The 11133-nt window shown below is 47.5% G+C and overlaps 1 protein-coding gene across 1 annotated transcript; it reads left to right on the forward strand.

Moving 5' to 3' along the window:
* Nucleotides 1–1133: 1133 nt before the first annotated feature.
* cdx1b (caudal type homeobox 1 b) lies at nt 1134–7857 on the forward strand. Its single transcript, XM_035624527.1, has 3 exons — nt 1134–1830; nt 6197–6345; nt 6446–7857. Exons 1-3 carry the CDS (start codon nt 1149–1151, stop codon nt 6686–6688), a joined length of 1074 nt encoding a protein of 357 aa, XP_035480420.1. The 5' UTR covers nt 1134–1148; the 3' UTR covers nt 6689–7857.
* The last annotated feature ends 3276 nt before the right edge of the window (nt 7858–11133 follow it).

Below are 11133 nucleotides of genomic sequence, written 5' to 3' on the forward strand. Positions count from 1 at the left end.
TCTTCTTAAAATTTACAGCACATGGAAAGTTTAATGTTTTCCACCACGTGGATGTAATTCACTTACTCAATATTAGATAAAGAGCAACTTATAGAAACATATGATTATTATTAATATATTAGTTATTATAGAGTAAAATACAAGCAGATTGGAAAAAAACACCTTGTTTTATGATTCAAGCTGAAGAGATGAAATTTGATTTATATATAAATATATAAATATATAAATATATATATATATATATATATATATATATATATATATATATATATATTGATTTATAACAAACATTGAAATGTTGAGTTCAAAGATCAGAAAAAATATCAGTTTTGTAAATCGATTGAATTAAAATAAAAAAAAATTCCATTTTCATTCCGAAGTTATTAGGACTGATTAATGTCTCTTATCGTAAACATAACGTTTTACCCAGAAAAACATTTCTGTTTACAGATGTTTCATTTTTCCTCACTTGATTTTTCCTCGTATCCTTTTTTTCCCCTTTACTTTTCTGCTGTTTTATTATTTTCAATCTTGATAAATGTCATGTTGAACTTTGTCTCTCAGTTATATTATGTTATATGATATGATATTATATATGTGAGTGAACCTGTCGTCTCTCTGACTGAAGACCTGTTAAACCTTCTCTTCTTCTTTTCTTCGCGTCTTCTCTGTCATTTGTAACTTTGACTCTTCTCCTTTGAAATGCAGCAGCGGACTGTCATGCAAATCGAGGCCGACGAGAGGAGACCGCAGACCGGGGAGGGGAGGGAGGAGGCGCGGGCCGGAATCTGCATAGAGACCTGTGGATTCCAGCGTCTTGTATTTCATCTTCACATCCTCGTTGAACTCGGGGATGAGACTTATTTGGTAACTTGTGTTTTTGTTATAATCGTGATGATGATGATGATGATGATGATGGGGAGGAGGAAGAGGTGGATGAAGTGGAGACCAGGAGGAGGAAGAGGTGGATGAAGTGGAGACCAGGAGGAGGAAAGGTGGATGAAGTGGAGACCAGGAGGAGGAAGAGGTGGATGAAGTGGAGACCAGGAGGAGGAAGAGAGACAGTGTGGGAGACAGGGGGAGGGAGGGACGGAGATAAGAGCCATAAAGTGTCCCATGTGACCGCAGCACTTTTGACCGCGCGGCGGATGGAGGGAGCGCAGAGGGAGAGAGAGAGGGAACAGGTGGAGGTGTGGACCAGGTGGAGAGGCTCGTGCACCGTGACGCTCACCGGACCTGGAGACCAGGCGCCAGAGGAGGAGAGGCTGGATCCGCAGTATGCAGAGGGAGAGCCCTCACCTGCCAACATGTACGTGGGCTACCTGCAGCTGGACAAGGACCCCGCGATGTACCCGCACCAGAACCCGGGGACGCGCCACCCGGGCCTCAGCCTCAGCCCGCAGAGCTTCCCGGTGCCGGGCCCGCCGCAGTACTCGGACTTCGCCGGCTACCACCACCACCACCACCACGGCCTCAACGCCGACCTGCATTCGGTGGTGCAGCAGCAGGGGCCGGGCCCCGGCGGCTGGAGCTCGGCCTACCCGCCGCCCCCGCCCACACGGGACGACTGGTCCCATCACTACGGCCACTCGGCCGCCGCCGTAGCGGCCGCCGCGGCCGCCGCAGCCGGGGGGCCCCCCGCGGCGTCCACGGGGCCCGGCGCGGGGGGCCCCTCCCTGGGCTTCAGCCCCCCGGAGTTCTCCGGGCAGCCGCCGGCGCTGCTGCCCGCGTCCCTGAACGCGCCGGCGGGGCAGATGTCCCCCGGCTCCCCGCAGAGGAGGAACCCGTACGACTGGATACGACGCAGCTCCGCACCGCCCACCAACCCAAGTAAGACCCGGGGGGGGACACTTGTTCTCCGGCCTCTCAGTTCACGCCTGGTCCCAGTTATCTTCCCTAATAATTGTTATTGTTGTCATGTTTTTCTTGAATAACAATTGTATCCATACAACAGGTTGTTCTCGTCAGTTTGGCTTCTACATGAATGATATATTATATCGAATAATGAAGTGTTCGTGAGGCTGTTGAACATTTCAATAAGAGTGAGATATGAAACCGTGTGATACTCAAATGACCCGCAGCTGCTCGTTCAACTTCACAGAGTCTGACAAGATGAGAAATGATCCACAATAATGATCATCTGAGTCCAACAGCAGCAGGATGATGATATTAATAAATCGTGTATGAACAGATCGACAGATTCCTGCAGGTGCGTGTTTTCTACATGTCTCTTAAAAAAAAGTGATTTTCGCTTTTCAGTCGAGTTATTTAGAATTTATTATTAATATTTTAATTTTACTCCAAAAAAATCCTCGTTAAACTACTTCTTTTTATTTAAAAAGAACATCGATATTCACTCTTTAGTTCAGTTCATTTGTATTTTTCTGAACATGTATTGATTCTTTTGTCGTTTTTATTTAAAATAATAACGTTCGTTTCATCTCTGCAGCTGCTTATTACGAGCGAGTCGATCGGGGGATTTCATATCAACGCATCGGAAGCTGAAACGTGTCGCTGTCAGGACGGAATCTGTCTCTTCTTCGTCTCTGTCTTTCTCCGGGGCTCGAAACACTCGCGTCGCGTCTGCGGATCAAACGTGTGAAGCCGGTTTTGAAGCCGTTGTGATGGAAATGTCCCCGCTGCGGGGCGGGGCCAGGGGGCGGGGTCAGGGGCGTGGCGGGGCGGGGCCCTTTGTCCCCCGCGTGTCTTCTGGGCGGAGCCGACGACAGTTTACAAGTCGGTTCCCACTTTGAAGTGTGAAGTGCGACCGGCGGCAGGGCTGCACCCAGCTGCCCAGGGGCCCGGGGCCACGTGGGGCCCCGGTGGAGTCAGACTGAAAATGACTCAAATAGAGAAAAAACTCCTGTCGCTCAAAAGGCGAGTGGAAGATGCCGATGAGGAGAAAAGGTGATTTGAAGGAAAATCACGTTGGCATCGTGAATTCATTTGGGATGGTTTCAGTGCTCGTGGTTGCTGAGGCTCATGGGAGTTGTAGTCTTCAGGCAAAAAAAAATGAAATTTTTAATATTAAGATGAAATCGACCTGATGAGCGTCTCATCTCTTTATCGGTGATAATCCACGTGACCACTCGAGTGTAGACAGGAAGTAGATTGACCAATTCTGCAGTCGGTTGCTTGGTAACAGCGGTGGTGACGACGACGACGAGGTGGAACTGTGACTGACAGGAAGTGTTGGCGACGCTTTACCACAAGCCACCGATTCAGAGGCCGGAAAACTCCCGAGTGTCGTGTGGAACGCCGGGCGTAACCATGGCAACAGTGACGAGTATTAAAAATTATTAAAAAAACGTGTCCGTGTGGACGGAGCCGGATGAACTGGTTCCGTCCACACGGACGTAACAAAAACACCACAGAAACTCGACGGGAGCACGTTGTGGTTCCTTCGCCCCTCGTCTCCTCGTCCCCTTGTCCCCTCGTCCCCTTGTCTCCTCGTCCCCTCGTCTCCTCCTCCCCTCGTCTCCTCGTCCCCTCGTCTCCTCGTCCCCACCTCTCCTCGTCCCCACGTCTCCTCGTCCCCTCGTCTCCTCGTCCCCTCGTCTCCTCGTCCCCTCGTCCCCACCTCTCCTCGTCCCCTCGGCTCCTTGTCCCCTCGTCCCCTCCTCCCCTTGTCTCCTCGTCCCCTCGTCCCCTTGTCCCCTCGTCCCCTCGTCTCCTCGTCGTCTCGTTAGCAGACGGAGAATCAAACTGTTGGTGTTTTACTTTTCCGACAAATGGAGCAGAAACTCGGAGCAGTTCAGAAGACAGATGTCCGGCCAGGACTCAAATGTTTGAGTTTGAATTTGCCCCAGTGACCGATTACAGGAGGGACAGACGGTGTGTGTGTGTGTGTGTGTGTGTGTGTGTGTGTGTGTGTTTAACTGCTGTGTGTTCAGAGTTAATAGTGAATCAGAGCGTGTTAACGAGACCTCACGGCCTTTTAATTACCTTCAACTCGACCTGTGTGTTTAACGTTCACCTGGACTCAGAGACTCGGGGAGACTGTGGAGTGTTTGGGTGAATAACTCTTCAGTGGTCGCAGGAAGATTTCTTGGAATTTGAATTTGAACATCTGCAGTTTTCTCAGGTTTTGGTTTAGAATTCACTTGTTTTTGCCGCTCACACTGTTCTGTTGTGTCGAGGGACTTTATCAGACCAAACCGAGCCCTGATCCACACACACACACACACACACGCACACACACACACACACACACACACAAGCACAAACACACACACACACACAAACACACACACGCACACGCACACACACACACACGCACACGCACACGCACACACACACACACACACACACACACACTCACACACACACGCACACACACGCACACACACACACATTAAGGAGTTCTGGTCGTTCTATAGATTGAAGATTGAAGTTGTGCAGATAAAACCCCTCTCGGCTGTGGAGCAGAGGAATCAGCTGTTCTCGGGCCCCTCGTCTCAGCTCGGGGCCCCAGGCACTCGTCTGCTCTGCCCACCGCGTTGCGACGCCCGGTGGAGGAAGTTGGTGACGAGCGGCAGCGTCTGTGGTGTAGAAGAAACAAGAAGAAAAAGAAAATGAGTGGTTTTTTTCCCATAAATTTACAACGATAAAAACAGAATTTCTCATTAGATTTGAAGTTTTCTCACCGCGGACAAACTTTTTCAGTTTCATCTTGTAAACTGACGATCTCTCGAATTTGCCTTTTAAACTTTAGAGAATATTCAAGTGGGATTTTTTCTCATAAATTTAAGACTTTTTTCGTTTTTGTGATTTGTTTGTGATTATGTTGCTACAAAAACAAATTTGATTTGACTCAGATATCTCCAGAGTTCAGCTGCACAACAGCATCACATCAACAATAAGTAAGGGACATTTTGTGTGACTTCCCCCAAAGAGAAATATGCCGGACGTCCTGAATCCAGGACGATGTATTATATTTGTTTTTTAATTTTCCAGGCTTCAGTTTTCCCACCGACACTCGAACGTTACATGAAGTTCGGTGCTTTGATGGACACTTGACGTTTAACCAGCTGGATCCTCTCAAAGAGTTGATTTTTTTTTTAAAGAAACACACGAAGACTGAAGCCATAAATCAATAAACGTGGATAACACTCGGCCTATTCAAATGCAGCCGAGGCAGGTTGAGGATTTGAATACAGGAGTCAGGGTGAGGACACTTTATATGACTTTATAACACATGGGCGACTGTTTACGCTTCATTCACCTTTTTCACACACGGAGAGTCGCAGCTGAAGTGGAATCATTAAATCATCGGCATTGTATTTCATGTCCAGGATCTGTAAATGTATTAACGTTCTTACCTACAGTCGCTATCAGCAACACGGAAAAACAGTTTCTTTAAACCCTGGTAGGAATATAAAGAGAGGACTCCATGGTGACGTCATTAGGCCTCGTGGAGTGGAGCCGTGGTATCGAGGCCCCGCCCACACACACGCTCTCGACCAACTAATGAGTCCGTGTCAGCTGTCAATCATGACGTCTCCGCCCCGTTTGTATATCACATATACACATACATATAAATGATGAGAAGCAAAGCGGTCAGAAACATGAACACGTGAACAAAGAACGACCTCACGTGACATGGAGGGGGCGGGGCTTATGACCTGTACTGTAGCCAGACACCAGGAGCTGTCAAAAATTCAAATTAAATATGTCTTATTTTGTCAAGAAGCAGGTGTGAATAATTATTTTAGCCATTTAGCTCCATTCACGTCGATCGCTTGAGCTCAACTTCACTCATGCAGCTGGTTTGAGATTATAGGCGTTCAAAGGGAGTGGGCGGGCTCTGGTTTTTGTTATGGTCGAGTTTAACAGTGTGACTTGTCACCTCATCTATCAACATGTGTCTCACGTGTCATCGTAGTGGCCGAAACTCACTCTTGTCTACCTACGAATCACGAGCGTGAGAAACAGGACGCTGACTGCAGTTCAGGTCACGGCCACCGGTGTCACCAAGAACAAGTTTTCTTCTCTACGTACGGAACCTTTAACGCTCTTTGTCTTCTGTTGTGTCCTTGTGGACAGAGACTTCTACTAAAACCACCTGGAAACACTGATCTGGTTCAGTCTCAGTCTGATTTTTCACATGTGTAAAATCAATGAATTTCCTCTTTAATCTAACGGCGACCTCACTGCCTCTTCTTGACCTTAACGTAAGTGCGTCTGTGTTTCGTAGACGGGAAGACGCGGACCAAAGACAAGTACCGGGTGGTTTACACCGACCACCAGCGGCTGGAGCTGGAGAAGGAGTTTCACTACAGCAAGTACATCACCATCCGCAGGAAGGCGGAGCTCGCCACGGTGCTCAGCCTGTCAGAGAGACAGGTGCGCTCACACACTGCTCACCTGTCAGATAGACTTTTTTAAAAGTCAAATAAAAAATGGGTCAATATTAAGTCAAATCCAAACGTTCCCTCTGCTCCAGGTGAAGATCTGGTTCCAGAACCGCCGGGCGAAGGAGCGAAAGATCAACAAGAAGAAGCTCCAGCAGCCGGCCTCCTCCACGACCACGCCCACCCCGCCCGCCGGGAGCAACGGAGGCGGGGGAGGAGGAGGCGGCCTCCACAGAAACGGCGGCAGCAGTGTCGCCATGGTGACGAGCAGCAGCGGCAGCAACGGGCTGGTGTCGCCCTCGTCCCTGCCGCTGAACATCAAAGAGGAGTACTGAGGAGGACGAGGATGTTTCGAGCATCAGGAGCGAAAAACAGACGGACTGAAAAACTTTGTTGCGTCACATCTTCGATAAAATACTTCTCCTCCCGTCGTCGGACTCTGCGGAGGGAACGTTCAGCCCGTTACCAAGCACACACACAAACGTATCCCACTGTGATCTGTGCCGCCGGGGGAAGATACTTTATCTCCACTACTGACAACTCTATTTTAAATTAATCCCGAGATCCAGATGTTTCCAAAGATACCAAACACTCCAGGCTGAATAAAACATATTGTATCATTATTAACAATCCTTCCATCAGATGGACTGAGGCCTCCTTGACATCGCGGAGGTGTGAATGTGTAAAGATGCAGAACAGAAGCAGCGTGACACCGTTTTAACTCTGAAGCTACTTATTGAGGGTGAATCCAATTTTCAGATCTTTTACGTTTTAATCTTGATCACGATGCGTTTCCTTTTTTTTCTAAGTGTGTTCTTTTCCTGCTTCATTGGCTAATATGTTCTCAGCCCATGAAATCCTGTTATGTGAAGTTTAAGCAACATTTTGACATCGAAGAAGAAGAAGGAGCTCGACAGGAAGTGAGCGAGGAAGTTGGACGCTAGCTTTAGCCCCAGATAGCACATTGGCCTTCCTGTCGGACTTCTTTACATTCAACACTTCACGTTTACGTGAGTGTGTGAGTGTGTGTGTGTGTGTGTGTGTTTGTCGGGCGACCGTCTGCGTTATTCCGTCAATTGACACGAATAAGCACAAACGATCCTGTGGCCAATCGGCTCCGTGTGAACACTGACTTCCTGTCCGTCTCTCAGTTCGGCCCCGATGGAACAAACGCGACACCTGGTCGTCGTTTTATGAGTTTCAATTACTAAACACGTGAGATTTGATGAAACATCTTTTTTTATAACAAAGGAACAGAATGTAAACTAAACTTGACACAAGATGGAGGCGACGTCCCACGTCGATACTGTACGTCAGTGGCACAATGAAAACCAAACGTGCAGCGGCGCTGGAGCGTCCGGGTTCACACCAGACGGACTCAGTGACCTGCTCCACACGGTCCAGTCAAACGTGCTGTGGATGCTTGTGATCTCACCCATCAGACTCCATCGTGTGTATATTTTCAAATGTAATTTGTATTAAAAACAAAAGATTTTATTGTAAAGATGGCTGCCGTGGGTTCTCTTCTTCATTAACTCAAGGTTCCAAAACACTTGTCTTTTCATCGTCGGTGAACAGAAGTTGATTGATTTGCAGCAGGAGGAGACGAGTCTCCCGTCGCCGCCGCTGAACCACTGCTGCAGAAGAAGGAGAAGAGGAAGAAGAGGAAGAGGAAGAGGAAGCACTAAAAGCTGAACTCCAGCCGTGGAACAGATTTCACTCATTAGACATAATGACCAAAGAAAAGTCACAAAGTGTGTAGAAACAAAACTGACGTTAACGAAGCAAAGTGAATGTTTGAAAGAAAACGACAACTGTCAGAAATGAGAAAGAGGGAATGAAAAATGTAAAAATAAAAGACAAGACACGCACACACACACACACGCATGTATTTGCAAATTGAGATGTAGCTGTTGAGGTGTGGTGTCCAAAGGGCGAAGAGGAACACTGGGCAAACAGAGCACAGGATCCTGCTATCTACTGTGTGTGTGTGTGTGTGTGTGTGTGTGTGTGTGTGTGTGTGTGTGTGTGTGTGTGTGTGTGTGTGCGTGTCTTCACCCAGACCTTTGTCCTACTGGATCCATTTTGCCTCCAACAACAGTCGTATCTTTTAAAACACTGATAGAGACAATCAGCAGTGTGTGTGTGTGTGTGTGTATGTGTGCGTGTGTGTGTGTGTGTGTGTGTGTGTGTGTACTTGTATATTTGTGAGGATGGAGTGAGGAGACTTGGGGTTTTCAGGTTGGAGTCAGGTTTAATTCAGTGTCACAGTTTGGTGTTCAGACGCAGACGTTACCTGATTTCACTGAAAAACGAAACAACAACTCACAATACACAGAAAGACGACGTAAAGAGAAACAACAACAGTAAGTAGAACATGATGAACACGATGTCCTTCAATTCCATCAGCCACCAGATCATCTCTGGACACAGACTCAGTCAGTGAACGTGTCGGAGTGTTTTCATGAATTATTCTCTGTGAAATCAGTGAACAAGTTTAAAAAAGACTTTCTGGCTCCGCCCCCTTTTGTCCAGATCCGCATCAGTTTACTGGAGATCTGTTCATGAGCTTTTCATCCTTTCTGGTTTTTATTGACGGAAGATCCAGAAGAATTTTTGACACAAATTCTCTCGTTCCAGCTTCTCAGATGAGATGATTCACGAGTTTCCGATGATCGTAAACGTGTTTGTTGTTCTTTTTTAGACGAACGGGCTCAAAATAACCAGCGAGTCCGGCCCGCGGCCCCCAGGGGCCACGCAGCAGACCGCCACAGCTCGACGTGCTGACGAACACATCGCAGTATGAAACATACCTGGGGAAGCAACATTCAGTGTATATTTCATTTTAGAAGAGAAAACGCTTGAAGAACGAGAACAAACTGGTTTCGACCTGTTTCCTTCTCACTTCCCCTCGGCGGAGGACGTCAGAACTGTCCCGTGTTAGAACATTAAACATTGACCAACTAGTCGACAACGGCGGAGACAAGCGCATCGTTCTGGTCTCACGACGTGATAACGTGGATCTCAGAAGCTCGTGTCCATGAACATTCAGGGATTCGGTCTGTTCACAGACTCTCGTCCTCGTGAAGTGAACGTTTACTTCGCGTCTGGGAGCGAAACCAGGACAAACGGAGTCGCGTTCACATCGTGTGTAGCAACGGTCGCCCTCATTTTTGGGTAAACAGACGGCGACGAGAGCAAAGCTGCCGGGTTCTCTGCCTCCGCACCATAAAGTTTATTGGGGGGTGGACGCAGTAAAAATGGTTTCACCACAGAGACGCAGACATGTTTGCTGAGGAGGCGTGACGAGCTCTGATAGCAGCGCGGAGGATTCAGCTCGGTCGTGTGCAGAAGACAGACGCGAGGCGGAGGGACCGTGTCTCAACGCGGTTTGGGACCTTTACAGGGAAGAATGACGAAATTCACTGTCTTGAGTTTAGTAGAATGAACAGAGGCGAAGTCCAAATAAAAGCATGTGAAAGTATAAGTGCGATGTCTGACCTGTGCCGAGCGGATCCCAGAAACAACAGAAACATTAAACCAACAGATTTCTGGGTCGCGGCCCGACGCACGGTTCGTACGGTAACGCAGCAGATAACCCGTAAATCGGTGGGAAGCACAGAGACGAGGTTTATGGCGGCTCCGCTCTCTCTGACGGTGTTAATGAGGAACAACATCCTCGTTATCGCCGAGGTCAACTGTCGAGAGACACGTCGGCGCAAATCTGCAAAACACGGATCGACCTTACATGACCTCTCAAGTACAAATAATTACGTTTGTATATCATCTTTCTATAAACTCCCTTGTGTAACTGTGTCAAACTGGAGAATGTAACTTTTAACCGCTGTTATCAGCACCGACATAATCAACATCAGGTTTCGTATCAGTTCTTCCTGGAAACAACTCGTTCAAACAGTCAGTGTGTTTGAGAAGAGACGATCTAACTGGGGCGGCGGCCATTTCAGGGCACATTTCCACTTCCCCTCCCCCCAAAAAAACAAAATGGCTGCCAGTAAACCATGGCAGGAGTGAACTTGGACAAATATCTGAGGCCTGTGTTCACGTTGGCGTCTGAACACCGCGCGGAACCTCGACACCGCCGCTGCATTAAAATGCGCCTGGAACCAATCGGAGGTGTTTACCGCATCGCGTCGGTCGACGCAGACAATAATTGGAGCAAATAAAATGAAAAAGTGAGCAAATAACTCTCGCCTCTCGTCAGCGTCCATAAACGCTCGGGGGATCGTCCCTCGCTCGCGGCAGCTCGTCCAGACTTATACAGCCGCGCGTTTATGGGTCATTTTACCATAAACTTTCATTTACAATATACTTACTGCCCCTAATACGCCCCTGTATTGGCCACATTGATTGTGGATAAACAGTGGAGTTGTAAAGAAGCAGTGTTGGAGCAGTAGTGCGCCGTAAAGGGCAGATAATACTGAAGACACGACGGGGACTACCGGTATTCCCCCGACACAGCTCCGCAAAACTCCACATATCCTCTGTGAGGTTTGGTCTGTCGCTCAGAGCAAGTGTCTCACTGCTGCTATGAATATGAGCGACATTCAACTGGATAACCAGGCAATACAATTAAATTATAGATGAAATAACACATTTATAAAAAAAAAACTTATTATATTTAATTTATTCATAAAAATAATGATTGATAATATTTCCGTTGCTTTATTTATAAAAAAACATATAATTGAGGTCAACAAAACAGACTGATTGACAAATGTAGAAATATAATTACATGTGGTTTTATTGAGAACAATTAAGG

Source organism: Scophthalmus maximus, chromosome 2 (genome assembly GCF_022379125.1).
Source record: "Scophthalmus maximus strain ysfricsl-2021 chromosome 2, ASM2237912v1, whole genome shotgun sequence".
Taxonomy (NCBI): domain Eukaryota; kingdom Metazoa; phylum Chordata; class Actinopteri; order Pleuronectiformes; family Scophthalmidae; genus Scophthalmus; species Scophthalmus maximus.

Excerpts from the sequence above, each read along its gene's own strand:
- cdx1b (XM_035624527.1), top strand. The coding sequence starts at position 1,149 with ATGGAGGGAGCGCAGAGGGAGAGAGAGAGGGAACAGGTGGAGGTGTGG. Across the intron at positions 1,831-6,196 it reads CGCACCGCCCACCAACCCAA|ACGGGAAGACGCGGACCAAA; the intron begins GTAAGACCCGGG and ends TGTGTTTCGTAG. Across the intron at positions 6,346-6,445 it reads TCAGCCTGTCAGAGAGACAG|GTGAAGATCTGGTTCCAGAA; the intron begins GTGCGCTCACAC and ends CCTCTGCTCCAG.